The following is a 15,069-nucleotide window of genomic DNA, read 5'->3' as shown; positions in this document are numbered from 1 at the left end:
TCAGTTACCAGTTAGTATCTATATTAAGTTACCAGGCAGGTACTTTTGCTGAAGCCTTAACAGGGTTGTCGATGCACAATTAAAAGTTGCCTTCATCTGAGCATACCACCAAATGCAACATAGTCAGCACCTTTTACAAAGGGACAAAGAATACACAAGAAGAAGACATTCTCGGCTCAGCATGTGGTGTTCCACCCCAGCCTGCAGGGCCGTCTAGGTCTGATACCTCCAGGCACATCCAGGCACCTGGAGCCATAGCATGTTCTCTATCGTTTAACATCAATCACTGCCTAAACTTACTGCAAACTGCATGCATGAGGTGAGCACATGAGTCCAGCAATGATATCTATGATGAACTAATTTGTGTTATTGATGTTTTCACTACAAGGAATAGCTTCCTACTTGAGAGACATTTTTGTAAACATGGTCCTACTGTCAGAAGACATTAGCACAACTCTTTACTGCACTTTTCCTTTTCTTTTTAAATTTCTCTTTTATACACTTGATTTTATCATTCAGCATATACTCTTTTAATTACTTTGTATTTTATTTCAGTTAATTTATTAACTGGGTTTTTTTTACATTGTCGTTCAATGTGTGTACTGTATTTGTGTGTGTGTGTGTGTGTGTGTGTGTGTGTGTGTGTGTGTGGAGAGGAGAAAACCTGATTATGTCTTAACTACATGATGCTCACGTAGAACATGTGGGGTAAAACACTGATCACCATCACAACACAAGGAATGTCTCTCTCTCTCTCTCTCTCTCTCTCTCTCTCTCTCTCTCTCTCTCTCTCTCTCTCTCTCTCTTCATTCTGATAGTTCTATTGACCCCCATCCCCCTCCCCCCTCTCTCTCTTCATTCTGATAGTTCTATTGGCCCCCCTCCTCTCTCTCTCTCTCTCTCTCCCTCCCCCTCTCCTCTCCCTCTCTCTCTCCTCCCCCCTCGCCTCCATGTGGGTAAAAGCGGACCCATCCATGGTTCCAGACTTCTCTCTGCTCCTGTCCGGGCTCTAGCTCAGGATGGCTTTCTTCAAATACGTCCGCTCCATCAGGAACGAGCTCATCCTCTTCTCCTCCCCGTTCCTTCTCCTCCCGCTGCCTTTGGTTATCGGCACAGGGGTACGTAACTGTCCTTTAAAAAAGTTTTGATTACATTTTGGCGCATGCTTCAAAGTTACAAAACTAAATGATTACCGCGCGCATTTGGCGAAAGAAAAGTAACCTGTGCTTATCGGTTGCAAGTTTGAATCCACCCTGTCTCTTTAAAAACCCAAAGCTGGTTGGTTAAACATTAATATGCATGCAGGTTAGACACATGAATGAACCGAATGAATGGCTGCGTCAGCTCGGAAATGCCCCGTAAGTGAGTGAATGTGACGCGGTTGTGTTTGGGCTCCTGCACCTGCTGATCCGGACCAGCGGCCCGGTGCATTGGGGCTCAAACGCCTGGGAACTGGCCCCCGTGGCCCCCCATTCTGGGCTCCTGTTGTTTTAACTCCTTGGTGTTAACACGGAAAGGTCACGTCCAGCGTGGGAACACAAGAGTCAAAGGGTCTCTGTCCCTATGTGACACAGAGGACATGCTCACCAGGAAATCTGTCTTAAATGGAAGCAAATGCCAAACTCTTCATCCCAGCGTGTGTGTCCATAACTGACCCAAAGCTCAGACACACGCAGCTTCGGCCCTGCAGGTGTACAAGCAGGTGACTTGAAACAGAACAGCCAAGTGATCTTTAACCCTTGAACCATCATAATCCAAGCAGCTCTGCGGTCACTTCTCGTTAAAAACAATGCTGTAACGGCTTTTAATGACTCGGCTCGTGTGCATTGATCTGCCCCCTCATGCAGATTATGGGGCCCTTCTTCTTTTCACAAGGATCGTGTTCTTGACCCTAAAGCAAGGTCTGTTTTGCAACTGTGTGTGTGTGTGTTTCTTCCTTCCAGGAGGCAGAATGTGCGTATGTGATCATCCTGATGGCGGTGTACTGGTGCACAGAGGTTCTCCCGCTGGCTATAACAGCGCTCCTCCCTGCCCTCCTCTTCCCCCTTTTCGGCATCATGCAATCCAAAGATGTGAGTAGAATTCACCATGGAACCCGTGTGAGGAAGGACGGATTTCTGTTAACGCCTTTCTCCGTGTGACCTCGCCAACTCAGGTGTGCATGCAGTACTTGAAGGACACAAACATGTTGTTCGTGGGGGGGCTGATGGTCGCGGTGGCCGTGGAGCACTGGAATCTGCACAAGCGCATCGCCTTAAGGGTGCTGCTGTTTGTCGGTGTCCGTCCTGCACTGTGAGTCACTTCCCCCGACGGCGCAGCGACTTCTTTATCAGGCTCGTCTCATATCTGATCAATATCTTATCAGCCTGATAAGTAAACACCCCGTATAAATGAGGAGAACATCATAAAAGACAACACACTCTCGCTTGTTGTTTTCCTCTTTGTACTGTACATTGATATGTTGACACTCAAGGTCTATAAGGTCAAACCACATGTGCTCCTTTATGTCCCGGGCAGTTTGATGCTGGGGTTCATGAGCGTGACGGCTTTCTTATCCATGTGGATCAGCAACACGGCCACCACAGCCATGATGGTGCCTATTGTCCAAGCTGTGCTGGAGCAGCTGAACAACAAAGCAGCAGAGATGCCTCAGATCCTCAGCTCAGACGAGCAGGTGCCACCATCAGAGACGGACGGCAAGCAGCCTCCACAGACAGAGAAACAGAGCGAGGGGCAAGGTGGGCTTAGAAAACTGCATCTGTCTGAGGAAGAGCAGATGTTTAGAAGCATGAAATAGATGTGTCCTTCTTTTAAAACTATGCTGCTCCTCTCCTCTTGTCATTTCTGTGCGAAGGTCCGGTGGTTGTGACCTTTTTAGACGCGACAGTGGAGGCTGAGCACCTCAAGGAAGCAGAGGAACGGACGAAGATGTGTAAAGGAATGACCCTGTGTATCTGCTATGCTGCCAGCATCGGAGGCACGGCCACCCTGACAGGCACCGGCCCCAACCTGGTGCTCAAGGGCCAAATGAACCAGTGAGTTATGGTTTGGCAGTTAAAGTCTATCATGTGGGTTTGTGTAACTTATTGTTCCAATTTTGCTCTTTCCTACAGACTGTTCCCTCATAACGATGATGTGATTAATTTCGCTTCCTGGTTCGGCTTCGCCTTCCCCAACATGATCTTAATGCTCACGCTGGCTTGGCTTTGGCTACAATTTGTCTTCATGGGATTCAAGTGAGTTTGATGGTCAACAAAGCTCCATAAGAGGCTTGAATCAATGTAACAAATATATAAATGGGACATTTTGTCCCTGTAGCTTTAAAAAAACGTGGGGATGTGGATCTGTGAAGACGGAGAAGGAGATCGCTGCCTACAACGTGATCCGTGAACAGCATCGTCAGCTGGGCCCCATGTGCTACGGCGAGCTGAGTGTCCTGGGTCTCTTCACCCTGCTGGTCGTGTTGTGGTTCTCCAGGGAACCGGGCTTCGTCGATGGCTGGGCCACGGAAGTCTTCAACTCCCAAGCCGAGTTTGTGCACATTAATACCCTCTTTTTTAACGCACTTATACATGAAGATAGTTTGCGGTTGTGATTTCATTTGCTGTTGCTTGTTTGTTCCATCCCTCAGATACGTAACAGACGCCACAGTGGCTGTTTTCATCGCTGTCCTTCTCTTTGTTTTGCCCGCCAACGCCCCGCGACTGTGTTTGCGGAGGTCTAGAAGTTTAGACACGGGTGAGCTGCCAGTTCTTGAAGGAAGGATTGTGACAGGTGGTCGAGTTTTTGAGACGCGTAGTTCAAACACCAACATTTATTGATGCTTTTTATTCTTAATCTGTAGTGCCTCATCAAACTGGCACCTACACAGCTTTGCTCTCCTGGAAAGTGGTCCAGAAGAAGTTACCATGGAGCATTGTGCTTCTTCTCGGAGGAGGTTTTGCTCTCGCCAAGGGAAGCGAAGTAAGTGGCGGTGATAATCTCAATGTTAGTCGAACCTATTTTAGAGCTTAAACATAATATGACGTCTGTAAGTGTTGAAAGCTGGCGGTGGCGGTTGTCGGGTGTGTATAACTCCTATTTACTGTTCATTCACTTGTTTTTGTCACATTTCCTCTGTGCCTTTGTAAGTGCTTGTGTGTGTAATCTAGCGGAAGAAACACACAACTTTATACACTGTCATTTTCTTCTGTACATTTCCAAATTGAGCCGCACAATGTATATATGATTATGTTTTCCATTTTTCCCCAGGAATCCGGACTCTCCAAGTGGATGGGAAATCAGATGGCTCCTTTGCAAAGTATCCCTCCTTGGGCGATTGCTATCATCTTGTGCCTGTTGATTGCTACCTTCACCGAGTGCACCAGTAACGTAGCCACGGCGACACTCTTCCTACCTGTCTTAGCCTCCATGGTAAGAGCTCAGAGAGTAAAAAAAGAGAATAAAATGAATGTGACATCACCGGAAGGAGGCTGTCAGATCGGGTGTCTACTTCTTTTGAGCCGTTTCCCCCAATGGGAGTCCAGCATTGAGTTTACTCCCAGTAGAGGCTTGTGGGAGGGATGAGGGGGGCAGACAACCCTTGTTTGGTTGCCCCTCGAGTTGGTGATTGAGGCTCCCCTCCCCTCCTTCCCAGGGGCCCCTCCTGGAACCAAACACACACAAACACACACCAGCACAGGCCCAGTGCCTTGTAATGGTGCCCACCCTGCTGCAGGCTGAAGAATGGCGTTACTGTGCCCAAGCAGCTCGGCACCAGGGAGAGAGAGAGAACGCTCGGGATGGCGGCTGAAGAAAGAGAACGCCAAGGGACCATTCAGTGAGAATTTATGGAGGGGGGGGGCCCAGCCGAGTGAGCACACTGGGGTGTCAGGGCTCTGGTGTGAAAGTGGGAGGGAGAAGGGGCAGTGGCTCAGTGGGTAGAGCTTCCGCTTGGGAACTGGAGGGTCGCAGGTTCGAGCCCCTGCTGAGGTGCTCACCGAACTCTCAATTGCTCCCCCCTCTGCAAAGGGTGGTAGTAATGTAAGTCGCTTTGGATAAAAGTGTCTGCCAAAATGATCGTAATGTAATGAGAGAGATTAGGTTGTTGTGTGTCCTTGAAGAACCTTCAAGGGATTGTGATTGATACACAACCTTCGTGATAAGTTGTTTTTTAAGTTGGAGATAAGTTCAACTTTAAAGACCAGGCATTAGCCTCCATATCATGCAGACTGTAATTCTGAAGCCAGAATCTCAAACCTCACGTAGCAAAGGTTTCTCCCGTCCTCGTAATAGTCGGACATTATCGTTGCATATGCAGCACTTTCCTTGCAGTAATTGCATCTCGTCCCATTTCATCTGCCATCTAATGAGAGTTTCTACTGTGCAGAGGATTGCACTGGTTTCAGTCTCGGGTTGTGAGTCAGTGATTACGACACAAACACAGCCAGGTGTGGGAGTGGACCATGTTGTGATCTAGACGGAGCTCCTCCCCGTCTCAGACTGCTGACACTCTCTGTGTTTGTTGCAGTCTCAGTCCATTGGAATGAACCCGCTGTACGTCATGGTGCCGTGTACCCTGAGTGCCTCCTTCGCCTTCATGCTGCCCGTTGCTACGCCACCGAATGCCATCGTCTTCTCCTATGGTTACCTCAAGGTTTCTGATATGGTGGGTATGCCGCTTTGTCTGGTAAAGCTTTGTCAGCATAGCTGTCACTTGAAGGTCACTGTCGTCGCATTCAAGCATTCATTCTATATGTGCATCCAGTTAGAGTGCCTTCTTCTCCTCCCTCAGGCCAGGACGGGCATCGTCATGAACTTTATTGGCATCCTCTGCATCACGTTGGCCATCAACAGCTGGGGCAGGGCCATGTTTGACCTGGACACCTTCCCCTCCTGGGCTAATGTCACCGGGGTGTGAGCCTCGGTCAGGGTTCGGCCATAGGAGATGTTCCAAGCACACCCTGCCCTCCTGCCTTATTCACCGGTGCCAGACGAAGCCCCCCCACCACCCCCCCCTCGGTCAGAGAGGCAGCCCCAGGCTGACGTTGGGGGGCCGCCTGCGTCCTGGCGTGTTAGCGGACGAGCCCCTCTACGCTTGTTTTCATTGACACCTGAGTCTTGCTTACAGAAGAATGAGGCGATGGATATCAGTGGGAATGGAAAATGGAATCTATACTTTGCACTATGATGTAATACATTGAAACAGATCCCATAGGCCCATAAGGCAGTTTAAAGACAACAAACAGGGCAGAATTCATGGTATTCACACCCTTTGGAAAAACAACATTGCTGTGCTGCTGTTTTCCATGTGCGTAGGATCGCAGACCTTTGTTATCCTGCAAAGACAAACTACCTTCACAGCAGAGATAATGGCATCACTGTTGCCATGTCAGCCATATCTAAACACCAATAAAGAGATTTAGATTTCAGATTTTACATATAAAGTTTTGAGATTTGCTTGTTTATATAGCTTTGTTGTTATTTATAGATAATGTTATCATTTGTACAGTATAACAAAGAGAATTAAACACGTGCCTTTACATTCTTATATCCAAGTCTAATCATGCGTTGTGTCATACTTTATGTTGTGGACATACGGGCGCTTTACTTCCAACATCACTCGAACTTTGAAGTGTATGAGCACAGGAAAACCCTGTGACCCAGACGTGCCTTTGCACAAACAAACGTACTGATTTTTTTTTCTCTAACTGTTTAGATCAATATGTGCTGATATGATTTGTAAGAAATTGTTTTTCAACTGTAATAAAATTTTTCTCAGAATCAGTGTATAGATTGCCTACTGATTACATATTATAAACATGAACTAAAAGGACTTTGTCATCTGCATACATTATAAATGGGTTTAATGAAATCACATCACATTATCAGATCACATAATAAACTGACAAACTAAATCAAATCAAGTGCTAAATAATTAAGAAAAAAAAAGATAGATACGCAACCTACGTGATAAGTTAGATTAAATATGTTCAACTTTATTTTGAAATGCAGACAAGTGCCAGATATAAGAATAAAACTTTGTTTAATCCAATTTCTTTTAGTTTTAGTATTTGTAACTGCATTACCTCTGCATAGTGATTTGCTGTTAGATTTACTGAAACATGCAAAGTTTTGCAAATTTTTCTGAATAAAATATCACACTTTAAAAGTTACATAGTAAATGTGAATCTCTTTTTATTAAAGTGACAGACGAGCGGACAATGAACTTTTAAGGGAAAAAGCAACATTAAACTACTTTTCTCTACATAAAACCATACCAAGCTGATATATGTTAATTGTCCCAGAAGGATTTTTGATCTTTAGAAGTAAACATTTCTATTCAATAAATTCAAATAAATCCTTGATACTCATTTATCCTGTTTTTGATATTGTTACAGTTTCCACTGATGATCTACAGGCTTTTAAACCAGGATGAGGCTTTAATAAAGGGGTGAGTAAGGTGGGACTTAGCTATAAATCAGCACCGTCATCATACATCGTCACTCAAAACAATACACCCACACTTTCCTCATCACTCTGCTCTTTCTCAACTTCACATGACTGTTACCTGCGTTTGAAAGTGCACTTGGGTTTCGTCAACCGGCGTCTCGCACAGTCACCTCTTGTCTCGTGCGCGGGTTGATATAATCCTGTAAACACAGAGTATAAAGCCGGAGTAATCTGGGTCTCAAAGGCCACACCTATAGACACAAGCTGCTGGGTCATTGTCCTTTACCGCGTCTGGTCGTCTGAACCAGAGGTCAAGGTCAAATTGTCTTACACTGCTGGATATACATCACAAACAAAGTTGGCTCAATGAAGACATTTCACAACTGGCCATTTAGCGACTCGGAGTCAATTTATTACAGCCCACACGGTTTTCTATCCATTCATGATCAGACTTGACCTGGCAACTGTCACCACCATGAGAATTATGATTCACAGGCAAGATATAAGATTCACAGACACTCTAAATATTTCCAAATAGTTCATCATAAGCCAACATATGGCACTGGACAACACTGAACCATTCAGCAGATTTTGCGATGTTGGTGGCAGGAGAGAGTGAAGAGAGGAAGAGGGAAACGCTCACATCAAAAGCTTTGGCTGCGACCTTTAGCTCAGCAGGACAATTAAAATGTTGGACAGTTTTAAAGAGTGCGTAACAGGTGGTTAGGCTCATAGAAAAGTTCTGATCACTATGATTTAAGCTCCTACTGGGGGAAGAAGGCTTATGTAATTACAGTGCCTTTCTCTCCCTTCGCTGACTCTCAGCCACCCACTCATTAAACCATCGAAGCATCTCCTTGTGTATCATGGCCTCCATTATTGGCTATATATACTTTTCAGGCTCCAGCAGGAAGATGCAGATCCCTTTGCTGGGGTTTCATGCGAGGGGCCAAAGACACAAGTAGGAAGTCTTCTGATGAACTCTCAAAGACAATTAACTAATCATAATGTTCGGCGCTCTTGTTTCACAGTAACTAGAGGGACGAAGATATCAACTCTGTGATTTAGTAATTGGTTATCATCGCAGGGTGAAAAGCTCATTTTGTCTCCAGTCCACCTGTTCTGTATCTGAGGCTGGTATTGTGGAGGAGAAGGCTTATGCAGCCGCTGACCTTCCTACCCGCTTTTGTATCAGTTACTCCTGAGGACAATATGAAGTCTGTCTGATACCATCGATCCTTCCTGGATTTCAAAGGATTGTGTGCAGAGATGGTTTCAGGTGGACACTCCATTATCCAATTAAGCCAGGACCTGTGTCGGGCCAAAACCCTAGAAGGACCAGAGGGAGGACAGAGGGGCTTTCTTTGCACTAATCTCAACAAAAGTTCACACTGAGCAGAACAAAACTTACATTTCATTCATGATTACAAATACACAAATGGAGGTTTACCCTGTCTTCAGCAGGACTCAGTGTACTGTATGTCCTACCAGGAGACCTATCCAGAATACTTCCCTTAGAAACACCCGTCTTAGACCTCTGTTGCGTGTGCCACATGTGTAAGAACAGGATACAGATGACTCATGACAGTCATGCACAGCAGACCGCTGTATGTGTTCTGTACAGTGCTTCACTCGCAAAAAAGGACATTTTTAGGTGTAATAAGAGGTTGAGGCCCTGCAACCCTACCATTGTACTCATGTCCTTGAAGCTCTCAGTGGATTGTTTTGGTGTACCACCCTGGGTTGATTCAGTCAGCTGTTACAGACTTCAATCTGTTTTTTTTTCCTTGCACGTCAAACCAAATCACAGACATTACAGTGAAAGAGAAGGCACCCAGGCCAGCATCACCTGACAAAGAGGACGCTTTATGTAACACACACACATGCTGAGCGGTCGTTTTCACTCAGACTCAAACCGTCATTCATTGTCCATTGTCTTTACGTTGTGGCCGCAGGATTTGACAACTAAGACAAATCATTTCTGACCATGTTTTGGTGTTTATTTTAGTACTACTTGATGATTTTTGTTGTGATATAATATTTTCAGTCGCCATCAGAGAGCTACAGGTTCATCCAAATTGATTGAAAATCTGCATTTTGTCTCTAAAATATGAAGTACTGAAACGACAGCACGTTTTCATGATTTACTTGGGAAATGGCTCCATCTGCTGGTAAAATGTAGAATTTAAAATCAATCTGATCGACATCTATCTAGGAGGGCATTGAGAGGGATACATTTACTCACCAACTCATTCTCAGAATAATTAACGTACCAAGGTATTTTTCGCATCACACACTGATAAAAAAGCAGCCACAGAGAATGGATCGATGTCATTCAGTCAATCATTATTCTGTTTTTTTTTATTCATAACTACATCTCCAAAAACAGCTGCCTGCTATGCATGTCTGTATGAGCACATCCACACAAGGATGAAAATAAAAGAAGAAAAAAATTCTGGGCATTTGTTTGCAAACATGTGGTAACACAGTGGTAACACACAAGATTAGACTTCTTTTTTACCTTTTCTTTTTCTTTTTCCTTCTACATAAATCCATGGCAGCAGCAGACAAACAAACAAATTGGTCAGTAAGTGAAAAAAAAACAACAGGATATCATTAGAGCGGCTGGAAAGACGAGAGACCACAGAGACAAACAAACAGGCACTGGACTGATTAGAGAAGAATGCAGCAGGTGAGTGTGTGTCAGGTGACCGTGAGAGGGGAAACTCAAGAGTGACAGCTAGTGGACAGGTGGAGAATGGCAGCCACACAGTCCTGAAGCTGTGTCGTAAATATTAAATATTCATCTCATTTCCATGAAGCTTTTATTGCTTTTTAATTTACCAGCTCAGTGTGTGTCTACATGTGTCAGATGTCCTCCAGCTAAATTGCAAGACATCGTGTTTGGTTTAGATTATCATAGGTTTGCTCTTTAAACTGAAGTAATGACACAGCACAATTAAAAAACATTGGAACTTTACAGACTCACATGAGTCTCCAACTAAAGCATTCTATAGTATAAATAGAATATATAAAAATTAATAAAAAGAGAAACCCAAACTCAATCCGTCAGTGTCTCTCTGGATACTATTTTGGATCCAGCACGGTGGACAGAATTTGAGCAGGAGCGAAGGTAGCATTGATCCGGTCCATAGTGGAGTTGGTATCTGAAGGAAGGATCCCTGGCAAGGGCACAAGAAAGTGCACACTTACCCCCACAGCCAGGAGCAAAACTGCGGTGAGCATGACAAGGCCTCGCCTGAAGATCAGCTGAGTAGTGGAGAGGCGACTACCCTTCAGCTGCAGGACCCGGTGTCCAATCTCTGTCTCTGTGTTCGGTTCACAGGTGTTCACAGGGATGTAGCCTTCCGCTGACTTAGGACACATATGTATGTTATTAGTATGGGGCTTTTTTGTCATTAAACAAACCCCCCGTATTTTATTTTACTTCATTTTGTGGAGACATATGGGACTCAGAGTGTGCGGAAAATTGTGAAATGGCAAATACATGAGACAGAGAATATTTAGCATCTTTGGCTCTCAAACAAAACACAAATAAATGAGGTTCATTGTAGTGTAGCAGCCCACTGAGGTTGCTGCTGCTGGCTACCTGGTGAGCAGGGTCGTCGCTGTCCTCTGTGTGTGTCCAATTGTGCAGGTGTGTCTTCTTCTGAGCTTGTTTCACAGCCTGAGATCGATGACACAGAGAGACATAACTGCCAAATTCTGCTGATTCTTTCACAAACCAGACGCCTGCTATCTAGACGATGCTTTGTTCTCTGTATATTAGTCAAAAAACAGCATGTCTATCAAGCTACAGTAATTGTATCATACCTCCTCTGTAATTTTCTCCCAATTCAGTTTGAAGATGATGATGAGGAAGACGATGCTTTGGAGAACGAAGCAGCTGCAAATACTGATCCAGAAACCTGTTGAGCAAAGGATGGAGAATCAAGACAACAACATACATACATATGACAAAGAGCTGCATATCAGGTGTGTGTGTGTGTGTGTGTGTGTGTGTGTGTGTGTGTGTGTGTGTGTGTGTGTGTGTGTGTCTGCGTGTGTCTGCGTGTGTCTGCGTGTGTCTGCGTGTGCATGCGTGTGTGTGTGTGTGTACCAGAGAGTCGCAGCTTTGCAACAAACATGAGTAGAACAGCAAATGGAAGTCCAGTGCAGTAGTAACAAATGAAGTTAGCTACAGCTGGTATCTTCTGTTTGCCCATGGCCAAGAAAATGCCCTGGCACACACACTAGGGTGGTGAAAGACAAGTTCTTACTATTAAGATCAATCATTTGTTAACAAGCAATGAAGTTTTGATAAGATTATAGTTTTGCACTAAACTGAAACTACAATACTTACAAGAAGACCCTCAAATAACTGATGAACACAATAAATGCTCATCAAGGTGGAGACCAGGCCTACAATTTCCCTGAAATGATGAGAGGACGCTGTTATTGTTGATATACACGCTGCTCTTTGCATGTCATCATTTACACAACATTGCCCTTTAGTGACCTTGAACACTCACTCATCAGAGGTGAAAATGAAGCCAATCACTGTTTTTGAAGAGACAAGTGCGATACAATTAACGATCCCTAGGACGACTAGAGAAAGAGGGAGAGTTAAATTTGTCGAAACATGAAGATGTTGAACACAATAACATAAGAGGTTTCTAACTGACCTGTGAGGATGAGGGAGAGTTTGCAGCTAAGAAGAGCACGGGCGGTGTCTCCTGCTCCGAGCGCGTTACCCATGCGGGCACACACAGCAGCTTCTACAGCCAGAGGGACCTGTGGGTGTGCAAACTTGTAAAACTTGTAAAACTTGTAAAACTAACAAGAACTAAGACATCAAATGTGATCAAGACAGAACGTCTTGATTAGTAGGAGATATGCAGTAATACCATGTAGACTGTCATTACCACCAACATCACAATATGTTGAGCTGCAAGATCAACTTCACCCAATATCCCTGATCATTGGAGACAGAGTACAGAAGCAGAAACGAGATGCTTGGTAATGTTTATGTACTGTCCATTGTTTATGTCTTATGAATCAGCCTCAAAATGGTAATCAAGGGTTTGGGTTACCAATATCTGATAGAATAACATCTTCTGGGCTTCAAATGGCTATCACCATTTAAATATGAATAGATTGCCCATTGTTTATGTCTGTTGGGCTTCATACACTAATTTAATATTTTGTTACCTGAACAAAAACCTGCAATTTCATAAAACCACCATTCAAAACAAAGCATCAGTCCGCCGGGAAGGGCCAGTCTCATGAAGGAGCCCCACTCCTGCAGTGATTCTGTAGACCAGCCTGCAGGGGGAGGAAGAATATTATTCTTATAGAGGAAAAGGCTGAAGGAAGGATGAAGTGGTCCAACACATCATGAGGGCAGAGTACAGATGTGGTGCATGGTGAAGTTACCTCCCCATGTTGTTACGTGCAGCTTCTTCCACCAAATGCAAGCAAACATAAATGCACACATATATATCTCAGCCAGGCAGTTGGCTGCTGCAGAGCCACTGTAAGGCAGACATGTTCACAATAATGTGAGTGAGCATTCATCCAGATTCACAATTAAACAGGAATGGGTGAACAGTGTGGGAGAACAAACCCGACGCCCAGATCCAGCCAGGTAATAAGGATGAAGTTTGTCGCCACATTAGCAATGTTTGCTAAAACAGCTGCGCACACCTGAGGCAGCATTATTCCCTGAAAACAAAACATGAAACACAATAAACATCACTGGCATATAAATATTGAATTAAAATTATTTTATTTACATTTCACGTGAATGTAAAGGTGTATGTCGGGATGAATGTAGCTGAGCACCTGGTTCTTTAGGTAAGACAGCTGAAGTTGAAACATAAACGTTGCCTGAAAGACAAACACGCAAACCTTTGTTCCTTTGTGACAATCTGCTGCTGAACATTGTGATGCATGAAGATGATCTCTGGGCCTCCACAGGAACGCACACATGACATGTCGCACACACAAACTGGAACATTTTAGTGTGCAAAGGTGAGAGGAGGGAAACTCACGGGCACTGCAGGCAGGAAGGCTGTGATGTAAACCTGGGCAATTCTGAAAACAAATCTCAATGTTGATGTCCAGACAGATCCAAAGGTAAACTCTGCTTCACATGATTGCTACATGTATCAGTCCACTTTGATACACTTCGACCTTTGCCATCCATCATTGATTGATTCCTCAAATATTTGGGGATCACATTTGATTCTAATGCAGAGATCACCATGTTAGATTAAATCAATGAACTCTTGTATTGGGTTGTTGCTAATGTGTCTGTGCTCTGATTTACCTGGCCACCTGTGGATGCTGGCCCAAACACAGCAGGATGGCCTCAGCGTTGATGAGCAGACCCCAGCATGGCAGACAGAGCAAAATGAGGAAGATGATGCCCCGCTGAAGGATCACTCCCACTCGCAGGAAGTTCTTGCCGCCAAATATCTGTATCACAGTGCAGGCACAATGTCATCGTTTTGGACGGGAGGGACGTATGAAAGTCAGTCACTTATCATCCTAAGAATAGAGTTTTCCGCACCTGAGACACCAAAGTATCACACGCCAGGCTCACACCTGCTCCTGTAGCTTTGATGGTCATGTTTATGGTCTGCAATGAAGATTTATGTAATATCTGTAATTGTACTATATCAGGATTGTCACAATCATAGCAGCCGTTTCCCAGGTGACAGTGGGAGCATCGTAAAAGCCAAAATCCACATTTTCAGGTGTAATATTTCCCTTTACATCCACAACTCTCTGAAGCATGCAGGCGACCACTTACAGCAGTAGCTAATCCGTAGCCAGCCAGCACGTCGTTTCCCAGACGACCACAGAACATCGTAGTGACAAATGGAAACAGGTAAATGAAAATCTGAGCAAACAGCTAAAAAGACAAACATCAGCAGAGTAAATGCTAGTAAAAGTTCATGCGTGCGTCCTTGCAAAAGAGGTCACACTGAGCCTGCATTGTCTTCTATTGTATAATTCAGACTGTGAGCACAGACAGCCACAATCCGCACAATCCCTCACACAGCAGGAAGCGTAAAAAGCTTCCTACCATAGGTCCGGCCATCCTCAGAATGTGGCACAGCTCTTCCCTGTTTTTCCTTGTCGTGCAGCAGAACAGTTTGGTACCGGACTCCTCCATATCCCCACAACCACGTCCCAGTGCAGGCCTCTGTACCTTCAGACAGACTCTATGTAGTCTTGGTAGTTCTCCAGGATCCACTCACTATTACGTCCCAGCAAGTTCACTACAACGTGCATTTCATGTCCAATACTGGGATTGGACAGCTGTCTAGTATGTGATGTGACACAGATGACACAAAGTTATTTGCATTTTCAGTTGCTGGACAGGTTTTCATGCAAACATCATGTCAATCTAACTGGCACCTTTGTTATTCAAGAAAGCTATATGGTAATGTGACACATGCAGGTACAGTAAAAATGAACTCGTCGCTGCTCATATCAGGCTGAATTCTGGATACATTTCATTTACATTTACCATTTTATAGCAAAGCTTTTAGGGAACATAGATTAAACTAAAGGACCATGCTCTGGATTTCCCGTTTTGCGTTTTGGTAAATTGAGTTATTATTGGAC

The 15,069-nt window shown here is 44.5% G+C and overlaps 2 protein-coding genes across 2 annotated transcripts; one reads left to right on the top strand and one right to left on the bottom strand.

Moving 5' to 3' along the window:
- Positions 1-1,039: 1,039 nt before the first annotated feature.
- Positions 1,040-5,959, top strand: slc13a5b (solute carrier family 13 member 5b). The gene is made up of 12 exons (XM_076146364.1): positions 1,040-1,118; positions 1,944-2,072; positions 2,156-2,292; positions 2,518-2,738; positions 2,879-3,035; positions 3,114-3,236; positions 3,319-3,531; positions 3,632-3,708; positions 3,845-3,963; positions 4,252-4,413; positions 5,510-5,647; positions 5,774-5,959. The coding sequence occupies exons 2-12, from the start codon at positions 1,974-1,976 to the stop codon at positions 5,897-5,899; spliced, it is 1,572 nt and encodes a 523-aa protein (XP_076002479.1). The 5' UTR covers positions 1,040-1,118; positions 1,944-1,973; the 3' UTR covers positions 5,900-5,959.
- A 3,850-nt stretch (positions 5,960-9,809) lies between these two features.
- Positions 9,810-14,685, bottom strand: LOC142995370 (multidrug and toxin extrusion protein 1-like). The gene is made up of 17 exons (XM_076146383.1): positions 14,525-14,685; positions 14,249-14,350; positions 14,006-14,074; positions 13,763-13,911; positions 13,485-13,527; positions 13,276-13,320; positions 13,058-13,155; positions 12,868-12,965; positions 12,643-12,756; positions 12,339-12,406; positions 12,117-12,225; positions 11,964-12,039; positions 11,795-11,864; positions 11,552-11,684; positions 11,266-11,360; positions 11,042-11,119; positions 9,810-10,806 (listed from the first exon to the last, which is right to left on the bottom strand). The coding sequence occupies exons 1-17, from the start codon at positions 14,612-14,614 to the stop codon at positions 10,519-10,521; spliced, it is 1,725 nt and encodes a 574-aa protein (XP_076002498.1). The 5' UTR covers positions 14,615-14,685; the 3' UTR covers positions 9,810-10,518.
- Between the last annotated feature and the right edge of the window lie 384 nt (positions 14,686-15,069).

Source organism: Genypterus blacodes, unplaced genomic scaffold (genome assembly GCF_046128005.1).
Source record: "Genypterus blacodes isolate CSIRO-AG114 ecotype Tasmania unplaced genomic scaffold, CSIRO-AGI_Gbla_v1 ptg000032l_1, whole genome shotgun sequence".
Taxonomy (NCBI): Eukaryota; Metazoa; Chordata; class Actinopteri; order Ophidiiformes; family Ophidiidae; genus Genypterus; species Genypterus blacodes.
The sequence above is the reverse complement of the archived record's forward strand: the minus strand, read 5'-3'. Positions and strand labels throughout refer to the sequence as shown.